The sequence below is a fragment of the Miniopterus natalensis genome, chromosome 15 (genome assembly GCF_054644295.1).
Source record: "Miniopterus natalensis isolate mMinNat1 chromosome 15, mMinNat1.hap1, whole genome shotgun sequence".
Taxonomy (NCBI): Eukaryota; Metazoa; Chordata; class Mammalia; order Chiroptera; family Miniopteridae; genus Miniopterus; species Miniopterus natalensis.
In genome coordinates, this window is record NC_142095.1 from 45,216,891 (window position 1) to 45,237,585 (window position 20,695).

The window sequence follows — 20,695 nt, forward strand, 5'->3', positions numbered from 1 at the left end:
GCATAAAAGTTATCTTCATAGGGATTCTTACCTTTTGGTACATAATCCTGAATTAATCAATGGGGGAGGGGGCATTTTAAATAATATTCTGGCCAATAGTCCTTAAAAAAATACTTTCCCAAAAGTTAATTTTTAATTTTGAGTCAATGTAAGCAAATTTTTGCTTCATAATTCTTACTAATAATGGAAGCTAGAAACATTTATTAGGGCATAACAATTCTGCAAAAACAATTTCTCCTATGACTTGTCAGATGACATTAGAGGAAGCATTTAAAGGTATTATGACACTTTTAATATGACTACAACTGAGCTAATTTCAAGTTTTTATTTTTTAAGGTAAGAATTCTTATTAAAATTATAAAAATGTAACACTATTACGGTGTGATTCATGCAAAGTGTCATGTTTCTGAATGAAGATAAATGAATAGGGACAGAACCTCACCAGGACTGAAAATGAAATTCAATACTTCAGAAAATTACAGGTGACTCTGCCTGAGCTTAGTTTTAAAAGGTCATGAAACCATTCATGCAAGACCATACTCAGAGTCTGTCTCAAACTACTCTTTGTCAACTTTTTCCACTGGAAATGATTCCTAAGGAACAAACAGTAGCGAGAAAACATGAACAAAACACTTCATAACCACATTGCTCAAGTATTAAGGAGACAGATCTAGAAAGAAATGCATATAGATTTGCTGTGCATCTCATTACCTCCTACACCAGGGATTCCAAGTATCATGGAACCTGGCCCACAATGAGCATACACCACAAACTCTCCACATATTTCACAAGTTCACAGCCCTCCTGGAGCCTACTCAAGTACTCCATTTTCAAAAGTGGAAATCTCCAGAAGCTGGCTTATTTTCTCATGTACATCCTGGAAATACCACCTTCTCACGATCTTCAACTTATTTTGTAAGCAAATCAATGTTGACAATTAAAAACTACCTAGAACACTAATGAGCACAAACATTATCTGGCTTGAAAAAGTTTTATTAAACGTTTTTGGATGTGGCTTCCTACCTTTTAAGAATTAAAAAAAAGGTATTTCAATAAAAAACAAATCTATACTGAAGTTTTTCCTTTGTGTGAAGAAATATGAATTGTACATTAACATTTAAAAGCAAAGTAGTTCACTGTCAAAACTTTAAGTCTCTCAAGAGCACAGCAAATTCTAAACACACTAAGATAGTACTGCTACTTCAGTAGTCTTGGGAATGGTGAGCGTTAGCCTGTCTATGGCTTAGGATCCGCTTCCATGCTTGTTTCCTGAGCTTCCTCCACCTCTGAGAGCTTTTCATCATCTGCAATTGAGAAAGAACCATACCACCTTAGTCAAATTTGCTAAAATTACATGTTTAATAAATACATGAAAACATGTTTACCCTTCATTAGACAATATATTTAAAATAAAAGTGGTAAAATGACAGTCTATGACTGAAATCGGCACATACAAGTCTTTGGTTTTAACAGTTCTGTTTTGGTGGTTCTTATGTATTTATTGCATCAAAATGTAAAATTTATGTGACAGATTTCACTTTAAACGAAAATCTAGGTTTTTGGCTTTTCTTGAAAACAATCAGATCAGATAACACAAAATTTCCTATTGGCTATAATCAATACCATGAGCAGGTTTCCAGTTCCCCCAAAGCACCCACTGTTCACTGAGTATGCAAATATGCTTATCACTAATTACTTCACTCACTTATCATGGCCTGCCTGGGTCCTGAAACATTACTTTATAGCAATAAACTATAATAAACCAAGAAAAATTCCAAATCTATCATTCCTGAGTTTCTCTTAATATAAACTACTGGATATGTGTTAAAATCATATATTACTACAAATTCAGATTTTTCTGCATATGTTATGAAAGCTGAACAACATGAGTGCCTTCTAATGTCACCCAGTTATACTGCTGTTCTAAAATTGAAGGCGCACTCTCTCTTTAAAATGTGTATTTTAAAAGGCATGTCCCTGGGCCGTTAGAAATCTTAACAAACATTTGTTATGGATGTATTTCTACTTACTTTCCAGTGTTTGCTGAAGTTCATGGATGGTACTAAGAAGAACGTGAAACTGTTTCCGTCTCAATTCCAGCTGTGTTAACAAGGAAAAAATTAATACACACTGACCTATAAACATACAGATCACGAAGTCTAACATATATATGAAAATACCTTGTCTTCAACACTCTCTTTAATATGTGACAGATGTTCTAATTCTTTGCCCAGAGCCTCTAGTTCCCTGAAAAATAAAAGTTACATTTTGCTAAATGGGGGGAATAGAATTCACAATACCTAACTTTTTAGTTACTAAGTAGTATTTTAATTAATTAATTAATTAATTTTTAAAATATATCTTTATTGATTTAAGAGAGAGAAAAGGGGAGGGAGAGAGAGAGATAGAAACATCAATGACGAGAGAACCACTGATCGAGCCCGCAACCTGGGCATGTGCCCTGACTGGGAATCGAACCCCGATCACCTGGATCCTAGGTGGACGCTCAACCCCTGAGCCACACCCGGCCAAGCACTAAGTAGTATTTTAAAACTAAAAAAGGATGAGTTATAACACTGTATTATGATGAGACTTTAAAAGCTAAGGTGATTTATTCTTAACTTCTATGTATGTACTCATTTTCATTAAAATTAAATTTTTAGAAAATTTTTAAAGTATAGGAAAACATAGATAATAGAATATCAAACCCCAAGAACTGATAAGTTTTAACAACTTTTTGTCATACTTATTTCAAGTCGTTTTTTTTTTGTTTTTTTTGGTAAAAGAAATAAAACATTGCAGATTAGTTTGAAATACGCTTTTAACCTTACCCTCAGTCTATTCCAAGCCGTTTTCCTTCCTTTACCTCCCACTCAGGCAATCACTGTATCATTCCAATCCTTTTTAATGTAATATCTGTATCTCTAAAGTAGGTTTACAGTTGTTCATATGGGAAGTAATACAATAATTAATAAATCATAATACAAGAATCAACCCTGGTTTTTGAACACTCACAACTGTAAACCTACTTTTGCCCCACCCTGTATGTCTTTTCTTTTGTCCAATTATGTTTTTGAGATCTGTGTTTAAAAAGTGTGTAACTATTTTATTCTTTTTAACTGCTACTTAGTATTATACTATATGAATAGACCATATTCTATCCACTTTCATAGTGATGCATATTATATGCATTTATTTTAGAACTACAAGCAGTAAGGCAGAAGGAATAAGAAATCTATTTAACAGTATTAGAATATGTCATATTGACTATCTTAGTCCTCCTTTTGGAACATATTGTGAAAATGGAATGCGTAGGCTAGTATGTAAACAGTTACATATAAAGATTCGTTACTTTCAAGTAAAGCTCTACACTTACTTTAATGTCTCATGCCTGTCCGGATGATGCTGAATCACTTTTGCCAAAGCATCGTATTCTGAAAGACATAAAAATATTTAACAAATTAAGGTTTTTTTGAACTTGGATATCAAAACAAAATGTGTATCACAAGTCTCTCCAAATCACTTTCCTAGAACATAAAGAGATGAACACACTGTAGGATGGAAAGAGTATTGCCAGTTTCACTTGATTCAGCCACAGCTGCAATGATAGATGATTTTAAATGTTCCATACAAGGACTTGGTCTCCCACTCTGTGTTTCATTTACCTATTCATGGGCTAAATACAAGAGGCCAGCTGAAGCATAAGTGATCTTAAGTCATTACGGATCAAGTGGACTGATTCTGAAGAGGACTTTATTTACTATTTGCCCAGCAAATAAAAGATCAGCAAGGTAAATATATTATACCATTAATTTCAGATCCAAGACAACAGCAAATTATACTTCTCACTCATTCAAAGGTAAAGACCTCAGAAACCTAGAAATGATTTAAAATTCAGGAACCTTCCCCTGGCTGGTTTGACTCATTGATTAGAGCGTCAGCCTGTACACTGAAGGGTCTCAGGTTTGATTCTGGCCCAGGACACAAACCTTGACTGCAGGCTTCATCCTGGGCCCTGAGTGTAAAGACAGCCAATCAGTGTCTCTCTCTCACATCAATGTTGCCTCATTAGTCAACATAAATAATGTATAACATTTCAAAAAATTTGTAATTGAGATTAATTATTAAATATGTTGGTATATCTTGCTGTAAATACACCACCAAAACTTGACCACATGCATTTTAGACTGAATTCAAACAACAACTTTTAAAAATAAGGAAATAGCCCCGCCAGTGTGGCTCAGCAGTTGAGAATCGACATATGATCCAGGAGATCTCAGTTCCATTTCCAGTCAGGGCACATGCCCAGTTGCGGGCTCGATCCCCAACAGGGGGCGTGCAGGAGGCAGCTGATCAATGACTCTCATCACTGATGTTTCTATCTTTCTCTCCCTCTCTCTCTGAAATCAATAAAAATATATAAAAAATAAATAAATAAAAATAAGGAAATAAATGTCATCTTAACTCATTAAAAAATAAAATTCATTGTTTTGGAAGTCAGCATATTAATTCAATAAAAGTATGATTTTTAATTAAAAATTTTGGATTACAAAATAATACATGCTCAGTGTAAAGAAGAAAAGAAGAATTTAAGCCATAAAATCCCACAACCCCCAAATAACCATTAACATTTTCCATTTCCTTCTAGTTCTTCATGTATGTCATAATTCTGATTATACATTATATTTCTTTCTGTCTTTCTTTCAACTTACATTATTAGGAACAATGCCTCTGCCATTAAAAATTATTTTGAAACAATTTTTATGGACTGCAATAAGGACATACCCTAATTTAAGAACAAAGAAAGGAACAAAACAAAGCTTTAACCTTCCTCTTATTATTTAGGCAGCTTGTAAATATTTGCTTGCTTTGTACTTAATAAAAACTCAATGGGCTTAAATTATCTTTTGTTTTAAGTAGTTTCATTAAACAAATAAACAACAAACAAAATCCTAAATCTAGTGTACTTGTGTAAATAGCCTTTGCTGATTAACCATATATTATGTAGGCAAAGGGATCTGAAGACAGTAAAAAAACAAAAACAAAACAAAACACAAATACTTAAGAAATACTTGGATATTCAATTCAATCCAGGAAAAATATTTTTTTTCAGCATAGCCTTCTTTCTCTGCTATTTTAAAGAATAATATACTTTTAAAGAATTAAGTTTGACTCCTAATTCTTTTTTATAATTCAGGTTGATTCTAGCGGAAGATTTTACCTCACACTATTAAAAACAGCATGAAAATACTAGTCAATAATGAAGTATTTGCTAACTAAATCCCACAAAACTCTTACCTTGGCGATTTTTTCGTATTCGTTTTGCTTGAAGAATTTGCTTTTTGCACTCAGCAATTTTCTCATGTGCTCCAGCAATGCTACATTCTATATAAAAAGGTTTTTTAAGATAGTTGTAACATGTATAATCTCCATCCATTTTCAATCTTAAAATGTGTTTTTAAATTAAGTTCCATTGCTAATAAAATAGATGCTGACATTTAAAAAATAGCTGTAACTTAAAGTACTGTATCATATTAAAATACATTTTTATAACTAATTTTACTATATTCTTTCTATTAATAGTTATTGTTATTATTTTACCACTAATAAAAGAAAAATGTTAGCGGGTATTATTTCCTTTAGGCCATAAAAATAAAAAATTACAGATAAACATTAATTAATTAGGTTTCTTTACCTATGTCTTTGTAAATTTTTTCATAATTTTCCATTTCTCTGAGATTCATATCATATACCAGCAAAGTTTTGCCCATGGAAAATTCACACTGGGACAGTGTGCTCAGCATACGTTGGTACTGGCTGTATCTAATAAAAAAGAAAGAAACAGAGTGAAGATTTTTGTGGATTGCCAAAGTTGAACTATGTATAGTGTAGGCAAAGATTTCCTAATTAAATTATATAAAGTTCTGAGAGAATCCTTTGCTTTATTTAAAATAATTTAGAGTATCTGTCCCTTATGTTTTCTTTTCCCAAATATAGTGCACTTGAATTTATAAACTGCTTTAGTTACATATGCAAAGATGGGACTGTTGTTCCTATCATATAAGCTTAATTAAAACAGTTACTTGTTTTAATTTTGTTTTAAATACTTTTTAAAATGTTTTGATCAGATTTTATCTTCACAATTCTGTTCTCATAATTTTTTTCTCTCTATGTGGTTATCTGTCTATGTGAAAAGCTAATTCAAATGAGGAAAATTTTTCTAATTTAAAAAATTACTAAATATGTATAAAACTTTAAAGCAACCTCTTAGCTTATTTAAAAGGAACATTTCATATAGACATTTAAACACTTATCTGCTAAAAGTGATCACATAATGAGCCTGGATTTAATCTTCATTTCTTATCACTATGCCTTCTACACATTTTAATAACATAAAGCAGACCCCTCCAGAGAATTAAGGCCAGAAAAATCTATCTTGATTAATCTAGAGTTGACTCAACTGGACATTTAAGGTGAGTGAAAATTGGCAATATTTACAGGACTGTGCACAAGGTCTAAAATCACATTGGACAGTGGTATAGAAACAACAGTGCAAAGATATACCCCTCTTCCTGGGATCCAGAGTTGCACCACTTAATGAAGCTTTTCACTAGCAGATTAATTCTGCGATCATCTCCAGCGCCATCTCCATCAATTAGGAGACGCTTCCGTATGACTTCATCTGGAGGAAGGAACAATGTGAATTAGAAAGACCATCTGGCTCTTGTTAATCCAGGAACAAATACCCAGTATCACTACTCATTCATTCATCCAAAAGAAAATTACTGAAATGGAAATGTACTCAATGCCACTGAGCTGTATACTTAAAAATTGTTAAAATGGTCAATGTTATGTAGGTTTTCCTACTGTATGTAGACATACATTTCCATAAATACACATACATATATATACATACACACACATATAAATAAAGCTGTTGGGTGTCCATTTGTGTCAGGCACTATCCTAGGGTCTGGGGTCACAGCAGTGAAAAGCCCAGCCCTCACAGACCTGCGAGGCACTAGGCTGCTGAGGAGAAATAATTTTCAGGTACCACCAAGGAAGTAAGCCAATAATTCTTGGGAGAACTCTTTTTTGAAAAACCTGTTCATGCAGAAGGAAGACTGAAGAGCACATGCCTCTGACTGGTGTGAGTCCTGCCTGGTAAAGGAACAGAGAGAAAAGAGACCTAAAGACGCAGAGGCAGACTGAGGAGGGAGATGAGAGGGGTCAGAGAAAAAGGAATAAACCTGGAGTTTTTTAAATGTGTAATTTAGTCATTGTATCTGCAATGTTCTTTCCCCATGAGGCCTTTTTATTAAAACAAGTCCGTCTCACTTTTGCTCCAAGGCAAAGAAAAAGAGGAATGAGAAAAGCAGCGTAGATGATTATGGTGAGTGAGAAGTGAAGCGGCCTGGCAGCCCCACTGGAGTTCTTCCTGGACAAAATCATGCTGGATCATAACAAGAGAAAGGCAATTTGAAACTGCAAAATATCATTTTCATCTATCAGAATGGCAAAGATCAAAAGACCTGATAATAAAAGTGTTGGCAAGAGTGCTGAGAAACTGCACTACATACACTGCTGGAAAGTAAACGGGTACACTCTTTGCAGGGCAACTGGGCAAAAATATTTAAGAGGCACATTCTAGGAACTCATACTATAGATGCATGTGCACCCATTCACAAAGATGAATGTAAAGGGATGTCCTTAACAGTGCTGCTTGTAAAGGGAAGATTGCAAACCTAAACACTCACCAGGAAGAAATTGGTTAAATTATGAAACATATTATGCAGCCAAAAGAATAGTGTGGGTGTATATACTGTAGCCAAAAAAAACTCCTCCTATACGTTAAGTAAAATAAAAACAAAACAGGTGCAGAGCAGCACACAGCTTGTTGCCGTTTGTGTAGAAAGTGGGGAGGCTTGGTACGTGTCTGTGTATCTGTGCACACATCACACATGTGGTATGCTTATGTATTCAGAGAGTATCTTTGAAAGGATACACAGGAAACTGGTAATACTGGTTGTTTTTGGTAAGAGAGATGACAAAGGATGAGAAAAGATTTAATTTTCTAAATGGCTTTGTAGAATTGTGTTTGCTTGGTTTTTAACATGTGCATGCGTTTTTCATAATAAATTTTAAAGTGTAAATAATTCCTGGAGAGTCTGCCTGATGATTCAACAGCAAAATCTTTAAACAACAGTTCCTGTGTGTGGGCAGAAGTAATTTTGAGCGCAGGTGCAGCGGAGATAAACTTTAGAAGGCAGATGGCTTGTTTTAAAATTTATTCTGTGACATCAGATAAACATTTTAGAATTGGGTTTTGTTCTCAGAGTAATGGCTTTGACAGGCTGCTCAAACTACAGATTCATCAGGTGTTTTAATTTTACACTTTACAATACCAATTAATGCTTTCAGTTTTTAACCACCAACAGTGTTATTTGAGGAGACTGAGACAAAACAGTCCTTAAAGAGATTAAAATGTAGAAAATGAAATTTTTTTAAAAAACTACAAAGATGTTTTAAGTTTGTTAGAATAAAAGTAAACATACACGGGTGAGCAGTCTGGTGTTCAATTGATACTGTTCAATTCCTCTGCTGGTCTTATCATCTGTTCTTCCAAGTCCTCCCCCCTCCCCCCAAACCCCTTCTCCCTCCCAGATGCCTGGACGTCCTACTTTATTGAGGACCAGTGATTTCAAATGTAAATGCATTCAGGGAACAGGAAATAAAGAATAGAGAAATTGGGGAGTGACTACCCTAAGGGGAAGCTATTAACCAGAACGAGTTTTTCAAGAGATTGTTAAAAGTTTAGTAACTAACAAAACATGCGTCAAGCAGATTTTGTAATCATTTCACCCCTGTACTTAAAATCTGTGCACTTTTATATATGTATGTAATATTCCAATTACAAAAGTTTTGAAATGTTTAAACACTGTCAAGGCCAAATAAACGTGGGGCAGGGTGCATGAGGGTCTTGCCCTTCTTCTTCTTCCCTACCTTCTCACTGTGCTTATGTTTCTGGTGCCCAATAAATATTTTAAAATTGGATTTGTGGTGCTTGCCTGAGACCATCTGCCCTCCAAAGAGAGCTTTGTCTCAATAAAGCACTAACAAAAAGCAGCAGGCAACTACCTTATTTTCAGGTCCACAGCAGAGATTTCTATTCTTGAACAAAACACATGAATATCTGATCAACGAGCAGGTGTGTCTATAAGGTACCAGAGTAAGTTCTGAGGATGTGAAATAAAGACCTGAGCTCTATCACTCCAGTTGGAGAAATAACGTATAAGACTGACTGTACACACACAGAGGCTGTGATTGTTAAATGAGTGACACAGACACACAGTAGAAGAGATTAGGATGAGAGCTCCCTCTGGCTTGGGGATTTCAGGGGAAATGGAATTTGAGCTGCACTTTTGAAACTTAAAAATCATCAATCAAAAAAGCTACAAGGTGCTCTGGGCAGTTTGCTCAGTGGTTAGAGCATTGGTCCCAAAGGGTCTCAGGTTCGGTTCCCAAACCTGGTTGGGGCGTGTGCGGGAGGCAACCCATCCATGTGTCTCTCTCACGTCGCTGTCTCTCTCTCCTCCTCACTCCCTTCTTCCCACACTCTCTAAAAATCAATGGAAGAATGTCCTGGGGTGAGCATTAAAAAAATGCTAAAAGGCATCTATCAAAATTTCAAGTAACACATGCCCTTTCAGCCAGTAATCAGAGATCTACTTGCACACATGTAGTACGACATAGGCCCATCAACAAGGGACTAGTTAAATACATTTTGGTACAGGAATATGATGAAATACCATGAAGCTATAAAAAGCAAAAAAACCGTCAACGCACTGATACAGAGAGACCACCTAGGATAACTTGTTAGAAGAGCAAGGTGTTTGGTATGTCTCATTCATATGAAAATGAAGGGGAATAAGAATGTATATTAACATGTCCTTATATTCATAAAGATACCCTGGAATGATATGCAAGAAATTAATAAAGGAGGTTAAGGAGAGGGGCGGTATAAGGGAAGAGATGGGGAACAGGCTGGAAGACGGGGAAACACCTTTTATATTACTTGATTTTTGAAGCATTCGTGTACTCAAAATCTGTTAGCTGTTATTTGAAAAAGAAAGCTATGAGGTGGAGATGGTATCACAGGTGTTTGCATATGCCCAAACACAACAAATTGTACACGTTAAAATATGTGCAGGTCTTTGTACATCAATTACGCCTCATAAAGCTGTTGGGGAAAAAAGCAGGGAGGAAGCTGTGAGCTGCCGAAGCTGATCTGGGACAGGACTACCCTAGAACACTAGGGGCGCTGGGTACATGAGACAAATCTCAGGACCCAAGCACATAAAGGCCGTTGGTGGTCAGACTGCGAGAGTCCACACTGCTAAAGGCCATGCTAGTACACTTGGACCTTGCTGGTAGGCAACTGCGAGTTTCTAAAGATTCATGGGCAGGATCTCCTAGCAGGATTAAGCTGAGGGCAGTGTACAGAATGGACAACTGGGAAAAGGCCAAAGTCAGGGAGGCTGGTTAGGCTACGAAAGCATGTGCAGTCAGAGCTAAAACAGCATGAATTAGAGGTTAGAATCACAGGTCCTGGAAGGCAGGTCAGGGCTGAGCAGAGGCTTGGAAAAGGCAGGAGGCGTGAGGAGGAGGCTGGTATGACTAGTTCTGGGAACACAGAGAACTGTCCAGGCAGCCAAGGCCATTTTCTGGCTTCAGCCCTGTCCCTCCTTCTTCATAGCCAAACTCCTGGGCCAATGTTCTGATTAGACCACAGTTGTTACATTGGGTGTGTGTATGTATGTGACCAATATTTAACCTAAATTGTAAAATGGGAATAAAACTATCCACTTTGTAGGACTTCTGTGAAACTTTGTGGAAATAAAAATATACAACGGAGCATAATGCCTGTTCACAGTAGGAAAGCGGGGGGGGGGGGGGGGGGGGGGGGGGGGGGGGGGGGGCCTATCTTATGTTACATTTAATCCACAACTTGAGTCATCCTAAAAATGGTAAAAAGTGAGTAAATGTTGAATATATATCTCTAGATAAATCAATATACTCAGATACATGTTATGCATTTATGCACAGTTTCGCCCAGTTATGATCTCTCACAAATTTGCTTGTCTCAAGCTTCATATTACAAAGTTACAATCTTGCTAGCTTAAACTGCATGGACAGTTGCTGCTTAAAAAAATTCTCTGGGGATGAGAATTACTGAAATCCCACATATAAGCAGAGCACAGCTTCAACAGCAAAAAAATAAAACAAAGGGGTGAGGTGCCAGTTTGAAAACAGGCTCTGTTCTTTTTCAATTTGAAGATGGCCAGCTGTTGATGGTTCCTAACACACATGATGTGAGCACTATTATTTCTAATACCTCATCAGTTAGCTCTAGATTGAACACATCTAAGACATGTTTTGTTTACTATATACGCTGACTCCATAAATGATTATCATGCTTGAAGCTCTTTATAAGCAATTTGCATGCTAATATTAATAATTCTGGTGGACCTTGGCCCACCCTGTAAAAACAATAAAGATGACTTAGAAACTATTTTACTGATGTTATCATCATTCCTTAGTTGTCATGATTACTTTCTTTACTGACTATGAGATCAATGCCATATGGAAAGAGCTTTTAAACCAAAATGCTTAGCATCTGCCCTGAGAACGGTTTTGCACTTGACTTTAGGCCTGTAGGGAGATTTCCTACTGCATTCAGTTATATGTTGTACCATAATTATACCTACATTCTGCTGTGCAAATAACTTTAAAATCAGTTATGACATCTGTATGTCGACAAGCAAGTATTTCTTCATAAAATTGAGATGAATTTTAGACCCCTTCCTGCTTATCTGCCAACCTATACCTAGAAGAAATACAAAATTGCTTAAGGCACTAAGCCTCAAAAAGTCCTTGCAAGGGGTTAGATTTTAATACCTATTTCTCATAAACAGAGGCTGGGAGAAATTACTCCTTTACCATCATTAGACCAACTCTCCATTTCCAAGCTTCCGGCCAGGTGACACAGCCATTTTAACTGTGTTCTCATTTTAGTGTGGAAAGATAATCTCTCATAAATCCAGATTAATACTCCTTTCAAAACCCACAGTTGTTATTCCCCACAGTAGCTATTAAAACTTGGACTATAAAACAACTTTTCAGAACATCTAAGAGAAAGTATTCAAAAAAGGAAAGAGGAAAACAATCTGGAAGATAATGGTGGGCCAACTTCCGAAACACGTACTTCTTTAGGACAAGTCAAGGCTTGACAACCTATGGCAAGAGCTTCCCTGTTAGGAAACTTCTACCATATTGGACGCCCTCAAAGCCCTGCAACCTCACCTGCTTCTAGGAAATAGCAATCCTGGGATCTACCAATGAAGATTGCATTTTCTTTCTAAACGCAATGTAGCAAGGAATACTGTAGGAACACAAACCCACCACTGGCTTTTTCCTGATGTTCCTAAACCCTCTGGATCCAAAATGAAAACCACAGGAAGGGATAACAATTTCAGACAGGATTATAGTGGAAAAAAAGCTGGCACTAGGGCAATGTAGTAATATGTATCAAAATTACCTATGGCCTGTATTCTAGAAATTATTCCCAAGTGTACAAAGACATCTATACAAACAGCTCCACTGCAATACTATTTGTAAGAGTAAAAAACTGAAAACAGCTAAATGTTTCATAGATTAAAAAAAGCTGTTATATTTACACAACGAAATACTACTTGGCCTTAAAAAAGAAGGATCTCTTACCCTTTGTGACAGCATGGATGGACCTGGAGAGCATTACGCTCAGTGAAATAAGCCAGTCAGAGAAAGACAAGTACATATGATTTCCACTCACATGAAATCTAATGAACAAAATGAACTAATAGGCAAAACAGTGAAAGACGCATATAGATAGAGAGCAGGCTGACAGCTGTCAGGGTGGGGGCAGGGGAGGACTGAACAAGAAAGAGAAAAAATGTACAACAGTGTGGTGACTGCCGGGGGAGGGGGGTGGGAAAGGTGGGGGAGGGCTTGGGGGATAAATGGTGATGGACGGAGACCTGACTTGGGGTGGTGACACACAATACAGTGCACAGATGATGTGCTGTAGGATTGTGCACCTGAAAACTGAACAATTTTGTTAACCAATGTCATCCCAACAAATTCAATCAATCAATCAATCAATAAAATACTACAAGTTGATACCAAAGAATGAGGTAGAAAGAGCTCCAAGCTCTATCATTAATTATGGAAATATAACACAGAAGAGGGTGGAAACACCTGTATAAAAATTTAAAGGATATGTACATATTGGTATATTAACAAATACATAATGCTTGCAATATGCTAACAATTGTTCTAAGCGCTTTTCACATATAAATACATTTAATCTGCACACAGCCCTATAAAGTAGATATTATTACCCTTATTTTACCAATGCAGGTAAAAAGACATTTTTACTTGCTCCAAATTAAATGTCACAGGAAGTAAAGAGTAGAGCTGGGACTCAAACTCAAGAGTTGGGCACCAGAGAAAGTGCTTTTTACCTTTTATAAGCATTTAAAAATCATTTTGGAAGGGCATACACAAGAGTTGATTGTGATCACCTTTGGGGAGCAGGATTAGTAATGGAATATGATTAGAGGAAGGTCATCACATTCCTTCCTGGATTTTTTGACATGTATTACTTTAAAAAATATATTACGTGGTTATCTAGGTAGTGAACTTCATGGTCATTTTGAGGTATTTTACTTCATTTTTTTCTGTATTAAAAAAAATCCTACTCAATGTTCTTTAATAAATCTATGATGTGTAACAAGAAGAAAAGTGGCTTGCCCTGAGCTATTATTAACAAGAGGAGAGACTAAGGCCACGTAAAAACAATGGGAGTGCAGAGTCCTGTTAGATTTACTATTAGCTTTCCTCTGATCAGGAGTTATCAAGCTGAAGTATATTCCATTGTTAGATCCCTTAGAGTAAAATTACACCTAGCCCCTCCTTTCAGGAAGCTTAAAATCATTAAAAACAATTTTTAAGGCCAACACTATTAAAAAGACACAAAAATGGAAGGTGGAAAAACAATAAGATAATCTGATTCCTTCATGTAAACACTGATCTCTCGTGAGATACTTAGGACCAGTCTAAATAAATTGCTGATGCCAAAGTAAATTACTTAAATCAAAATTAAATTTTTAAAAAGCAAAAGTATTGTTGAGGTTCTTTGTTTTTCTCTAGATTTATTTAAATATTTAGAGTACAGTGCTAATAAAGTCAAGGTTGAAATTCCAACCTTGCTTTAAGAAACCATTTATTTTGGCTAAAGAAACTATTTAATAGTTGAACTGCAGCCGTAACCCCTGTGCTGGGGCCATAGCCGAGGGAACAGAGGGGGCAAATTCAATGGCACAAGTGAAAAGACAAAAAACCCTGTGCCCACAAGTGTCTAATTAATGTTGGGTCAGCAACTGAGAGAGAAACAGCAGCCGTAGACACATATTGAGTGTGTACACACTCCTATTTGATGACCACACATCTTGTTTCCTTTCATTCTGAAGTGTCCTGCTTTGGACCATAACTCAACTTCTAAGTGCTTTATATATAGTAACACACTTCACCCTTGAAACCACCTGACAGAATGTGTATTGTCACCTTTCTTTACAGATTGGTGGTGTCACTTCTGCAATCACAGGAAAATATAATCAATTACATTATTAGAAAGTCATAGTACAGTTATGTTAGGCAATTTAAAACCATTATTTCAAGTTTTAATAAGCATATATCCATGCATTACATGCTCTAATTTTTTAAAAAGACCACTAAACACTGTCAAAACCAACAGGCTCTATTAAATGGAAAGTACAGCCACATCCAGCACCCCCCTCCCCCCTTCATCCCCCATCTGTTGCTCTGGTATATCAATATATCTACCTAATGTTTTCTGTATTGCAAAAAGGGCTTCTGAAATGATTTCTATTAGGGTACTAACACTGTTTAACACCCTTTAAATTAACACATACAAAAGACAAACTGTGAACATAGCTTAAATTAGCAATGACAACATCTAAACTGCTTTCCAGCTGGCCAAGATGCTGGGGTGCAACAGGGGAGGAGAAAGAATGGCTTTGCCAATAACTGGCTATGTGACAATAAGTCACTGACTTCACCAGACCTCTATTTTTCCATCTATAAAATTAGTGTGTTGGTGATAATATCCACAGTTCAGATAACAATAGAGTATTTCTCTCCTTCTCTCTGAGGCAGGGCAGTTCCTCAAGGTAATCCATGTGTCTTTGTGCTGGGTGCAGGAAATAAAGAGCCTGTCCTCCAAGAGTTCCCAGTTCAATTAGATAGTCAGGCCCATGTGTAAGGATCACATGAGGGCACAAAACCTTGCAAGGCGCCTCAGATTCAGATTTTTAAGGGACAGATCCTGGTACTCCTCCAAGAACTTTTCAGGAGAATGAGTGAGATATTGAAGCCACCCTCTTCTCAGTCTTCTCCACTGTCATCACACTAACCCAGGCCCACCTCATCTCTCACTTGGAATGTCTCACATTGGCCTCTCTGCTTCCACTCTTGCTTTCCTAGAATCCATTATCTACATAGCAATCCAGAATGATCTAAAAGATGTATCAGATCACAAACTCTTCTACTTAAAATCCTCCAATCATTTCCAAGTACCAATGGAAGGCAAATCAATCTTTCCATGGCCTATAAGGCTTGTTTATTTTTTCTAACCTTTTGTGTCATACCCCTCCTGGTCTACCTGGCCCACCTGGCTCCAGCCCCCTCACCTTTCCTGGGGGAAAAGAGCTTGTTTTCACCTCAGGCCTCTGCACAACAGTTGTCTCTATCTGGAACACTTTCCCGGAACACAAGTCTTCACAGAGCTGACCCCTGCAGGTCTCACATTAAATGTCACTTGAGAGCGACCACACCTGACCACCCTATTTTAACCTGCCTGCTGGCAGCCCTCCCCATTACTCTCTCTTACATTCTATCCAGTTCATTCTTAGAACTCAATTAACTTTAGAAATTATGTTGGTTTTTTTTCAGAAATTATCTTATTTACCGATTAATTGCATACAATTCCTTCTCTCCCCCAAGGAGTAGTCAGGCCTTCCTCTGTAGTTTACTGCTGTAACCATCACCTGGCATTGTGCCTAAAAGGTATGCAATAGATTCTTGTTGGCCTATCACACATATCTCATTTCTGCTTGATTTTTACCAAAATCTCAGTTGAAGAAAACCACATTTATAGAGAACTGCCTGAAGGAGTTGGTAGTTCATTCTTTCCTGTATGGTGTAGATATTCTTAAAACAAACGAGCAAAAAAAATTTGCTCTGAATTAAGGCAGACCAGCAAAGCTATTTGCCTAAACCACACAGTCTACTGGCTTTAGAATGCTGTCTAACTTATGGGTTAGCCTTTTCTGTCCTACTAAGTGATGTGCCAAGAAACAGCCCACTGATCTTCAGTGCTGAAAAGAAGTTAATGATATGAACCGGCTTTTCTTCTTAAGCACCCCAAAGATAAGCTTTTTCTCTCATGTTTAAATCACAAAAAACTGCTTGTCCTGGTTATCTAATATTGCCTTCTCTCATAAACACTGGATCACAGAATGGACCAGCTCCTGCCGCCTGGTATGAACTGCTAGAGAAACAAGAGCTCCGGCAGGTTTCTCAGTAAGTGCACCGGGCTTTCCCCTGGCATTGTGAGGATCACCCCCACTCTAACTTCCTTTTCTCCTAGTCTCCATGTTCTTGTTGCCCTGCTTCCGCACCCATGTATTTTATGTTTATGATGGTAAGCTGCCTTAAATATTTTCTAGAATAAGCCAAATAAGTATTAAGGGCTACAGCAGCAGTATACATGAAATAACATGGTCACAGGTAAAGATAAGCTGGTTCTAGGAAAGAGAAAAGGGGGTAAATGGGTAGGCCTTGAAGACTAAGTGGGTTGTCCCCAGGCAGCGCAGGGCCATCCTGCACATTAAAGAGGAAAAGTCACCGTTCTCACCTAGGGAACGTGCAGGAGCCGAGCACACCAGCTCTTCCTGCACTTCGTCCTCAGAACCACCCTAGGAGGTCGATTTTGTCATTATGCCCACACGAAGCATGAAACTGAGGCCCAGGGAGGTGAATTAACCCGCACGAGGTCTGACAACTTGCAAGTGGGGGTTCCCAGCCTCTGCGGATGTGGGGGCGCCCCTGACTGCAGTAACTTTACTAGGCCGCACCGTCCCTTCTCGCCTCCTTTGGAGCCCTCCGCCTCAGAAAACAGAGAAGTTGCACTAACAAGCACAGTCACTCACTCGGAACCTGGGGTACCCTTGGTCTTTCCCTCTGCTGGGTCGCTCAAGTCCTGGCCCCCTCCCTCCTGAACCTCTCAGCCCCCCCCCCCCGCGGGAGCCACGGGTCGCCTTAGGAGCACAGCAGCGGCGGCTGCGACACTGTCCCTGCGACACTGTCCCTACGGCGAAGGGCAGAGCTCTGGACCAGCCCAGCACCTGCGCCAGCCGGCGTAAGCTACTTCACATCCCGGGGTCCCAGTTTCCTCTGTAAAGTGGGGACACTAATTAGAACACTGCTGGACATACAATAAATGCTACATGTTAGCAACGGGGGTGGGGGGCCGGGGGCTTAGCGCCTCGCTTTCCCTTCTCCCATCCTTCCTCACGCAGCAGAGCACAGTGGTCTTTTTTTTTTTTTTTTTTTAATGCAAATCTGATCACACCGGACCAATGCTAAAAGCTTGTAATGGTTTCCCATTGCCTTCAGGAATCTCTGGCTCGTACCGTTCTAAATTCCAGCCGGTATCCGTCATCTTGGAGCTGCTCCAACACTTTGGGGCCTTCGCGCGCGTCATTCCCCAGCTGGAACACCGGCCCATCTATTGATCCTTCATAATGGGATTAAGGGTGACTTTCCGATCTCCAAGAACGAATAAAGAAATCTCTGTTCACACTTCTAGTTCCCAGCCCTGCGCTTCCCCTAAGGTAACTAAGTACCCAACGTGTCCGCCACCTCTGCGGGGCAAACGCTCTCACCCGCCGGGCCGGGCCGCAGCCCTAAGCCAAGCCCCGGTGGGATGAATATTCACGACTCACGAAACTGCCACGAGGCAAAGTTAAAATTTCCAATGAAGTTCCTGGATCTCTGAGATCTCCCCACCCCCTACTCCTTATCACACCCATAAATTTGTGTCCAGTATTTTCTTTCCACTGCCTACCCCCAACTCGCAGGCGTATCCTCTCCACAGGCATCTACGGCTGCCAGTCACCCTCCCTTCCCCCGGAGCCGGCGCCCCTAGGTGCCCCTCCCAACGCCGGAGGACTCCCTCCGCGGTCCCTGAAACCCTCCCCAGGTCCCCCCCCGCGGCCCGCGGTGGCGCCCACCTTCCCCGAGGCCACAGGCCCTTTCATTCCAGCTCCGGGGGCGCAGCGCAGACCGCCCTCTGCGCCCCTCCGCAAACAGGCCGCCTTCCCAAGCGGCGCTCACAGCTCCCGCGAACCCACGCGTCCCCCTCCGTTCCAGCAGACGGAGCACGCACCCCAAGCCATGCACACACGCACCCCGACAAACCTCTCGCTGCCCAGATGCACCCTAGGGGCCCCATTCCCACGCGCGCTCCGCATCTCATGACTCTCCCCCCAGCCGCTCCGGCCGCCCCTCGGACACCCGGCCCCACCTCCTCTCGTCGGCCGGGCCCCAGCGCCCTCTGCCCACCCCCGAGGCAGGGCCAGTTCCGGGCCTCCCCGCGACGCGGGTCCCTTCCCAGGCCCTCCACAGACTCCCCCAGGTGTCACCCTGTGCCCGCGGACACCCCGGACACTGGTCCCGGGACCCGGGCCCGCTCCCCTCCCGCCGCCCGCCCTCGGGGCCGGGAGCGGCCCAGCTCCCCTCCCCGCTCCCCAGCTCCCCTCCGCCGCTCCTCCGGGCCCCCGCCCCACCCGGCGCCTCGGCGCGTCCCCGACAGCCCGGCCCCTCCCGGGACCGGCCGCCCACGTGCGCTCCCCGCCGCGACCACCCGCCCGGCGCGGCCTCGGGGAGCGGCCGGCGGGTCCGCGCGGCCCGGGCGGGCGCGGGGCGGCCGGGGGCTCGCGGAGGCGGCGGGCCGGGCCGGGGCGGCGCGGGCTCCGGGAGCGGCGGGGCCGGGCGGCGGGCGCTCACCGTCAGTCACGGCTCCCATGGCGTGCGCGGCGGCGGCGGCGGCGCAGGCTGAGGCGGCGGTTGGCGGCGGCGGAGGTCAAACTCCCACAATGCAGCCGGGTAAACAGCCATGGAGGCGGAGGCGGCGCCCGCGGCCGCCCGCTCCGACGCCTGAGCCGCGCCGCCGCGGGACCCGCGCCCCCCGCGCTGCCGCCTCCCCGGGGGCGGCCCGGCCGGCGCGCGTGGGAGCCTGGCTGCGGGCGGCGGCCCCGCTGCACCCGGCCCGCCGCCCCCGCCGCAGCCCCGGCCCGCCGCCCCCCGCCGCCCCGCCCGGCCCACGCCCAGAGGCCGCCCCGGAGGCCGCCGGCGCCAGGTGAGCTCTCGGGCGCGCCGGTGCGGCGGGGGCTGCGGGCCGCCCGGGGTCGGGCCTCGCGCCTCCCTGGGGCCCGGGACCGCGGCCGGGCGCCCCCTCTGGGCTGTGGCTGCTGGGGTGTGCTCGCCCCCCGCGGGTGGGACGGGCGGCGGGGGCGCCTGGACCCGGCTGAGCCCGGGGGACGCGGGACGTGGGGCGCGGCACGAGGGTCCCCGCGAAGTTCGCGCCCACGCGCGCTCGCGGGTCTCGAACGCGCGCCCCGGCGCCGGGCGCGGCGGGAGATCGGAAAGGGCCCCGCGTCCCAGGCGGTGCGGCGCGGGCCCGGCGGCCGCTCCTTCTCCCCGGGGTGCCGGCCGGTGCCTGGAAAGGGGGCGGGAGAAACTTGGCGACCTCCGGGAGCGTTGTGCCCGTCGTCCTCCCCGGGCGCCCCGGCGCCGATCGGGGATGGGGGGCTTTTATTTATTTATTTTTATCTTTGATTTAAAAAAAAAAAAAAAAAGCCTGTGCGACCGTCCCCATCTTAGGGGGAAGTTGAAAGTGAAGGGGGAGGGAGGCGCCTCCGAGGAGCGTCGCCGCGAGGGTCAGGTTACACACTTCCGGAGCGCGCCGCGCGCTCGCGGGCGTCTCTCCCCAAAGTCACTCGGATTCCGTTTCGCCGAGTTTCTCGCAAAGCGCAGCCTTCGGGTGGGGGGAGGTGGGGAGGAAAGGCCGGCGCGGCCCATCCGACCTCCGGCGGGACGGGCTCAGTCGGCGCGGGCAGCGTGCCTGAGCTTCGAGCCCAGGCTGGATGCTTTATGGAGCGTGGGGTGGTTTTCCAGTTTCCCTGTCCCCCCAGTACCCTGCTCGGTTTCCGGGGTGAAGCAGTTGTGTAGGACGGATCCAGCTGTTTCCGTCTCCTCGCTCAGGCTGGGCTCATTCTCCCAGTTGCAGATGTAGGACAGCCAAGTGGTGAGAAACCAGTATGTGTAAAATTTTATGCATATAGGTGAGGTCCAACCGTCAGTAATACTCTCCAACAGCACCCTGAAGAATTAGCATCTTTGGCTTTTGGCACAGGGGGGAAAAGCTTGCGTGCCGATTTTGAGGTGTAACTTGCGCTCCCCCAGCGCGTGAAACCTCCCCTGGCTTTGCAAGAGTTTTGACCCAAACGCTGGC

General features: G+C 42.4%; 1 protein-coding gene across 3 annotated transcripts; it reads right to left on the minus strand.

Moving 5' to 3' along the window:
* Positions 1 to 273: 273 nt before the first annotated feature.
* Positions 274 to 19,256, minus strand: THOC7 (THO complex subunit 7). 3 transcript variants are annotated; one of them, XM_087825070.1, is made up of 9 exons: positions 19,189 to 19,241; positions 17,814 to 17,917; positions 6,565 to 6,682; positions 5,696 to 5,823; positions 5,299 to 5,385; positions 3,377 to 3,434; positions 2,181 to 2,247; positions 2,031 to 2,100; positions 275 to 1,304 (listed from the first exon to the last, which is right to left on the minus strand). In XM_087825070.1, the coding sequence occupies exons 4-9, from the start codon at positions 5,802 to 5,804 to the stop codon at positions 1,237 to 1,239; spliced, it is 459 nt and encodes a 152-aa protein (XP_087681196.1). In that variant the 5' UTR covers positions 5,805 to 5,823; positions 6,565 to 6,682; positions 17,814 to 17,917; positions 19,189 to 19,241; the 3' UTR covers positions 275 to 1,236. The 3 variants fall into 3 exon arrangements, with proteins under 3 accessions (XP_087681195.1, XP_087681196.1, XP_016078593.1); XM_087825069.1 differs by lacking the exon at positions 17,814 to 17,917 and having other exon boundaries at positions 274 to 1,304; positions 19,189 to 19,256; XM_016223107.2 differs by lacking the exon at positions 19,189 to 19,241 and having other exon boundaries at positions 17,814 to 18,028.
* Positions 19,257 to 20,695: the final 1,439 nt, after the last annotated feature.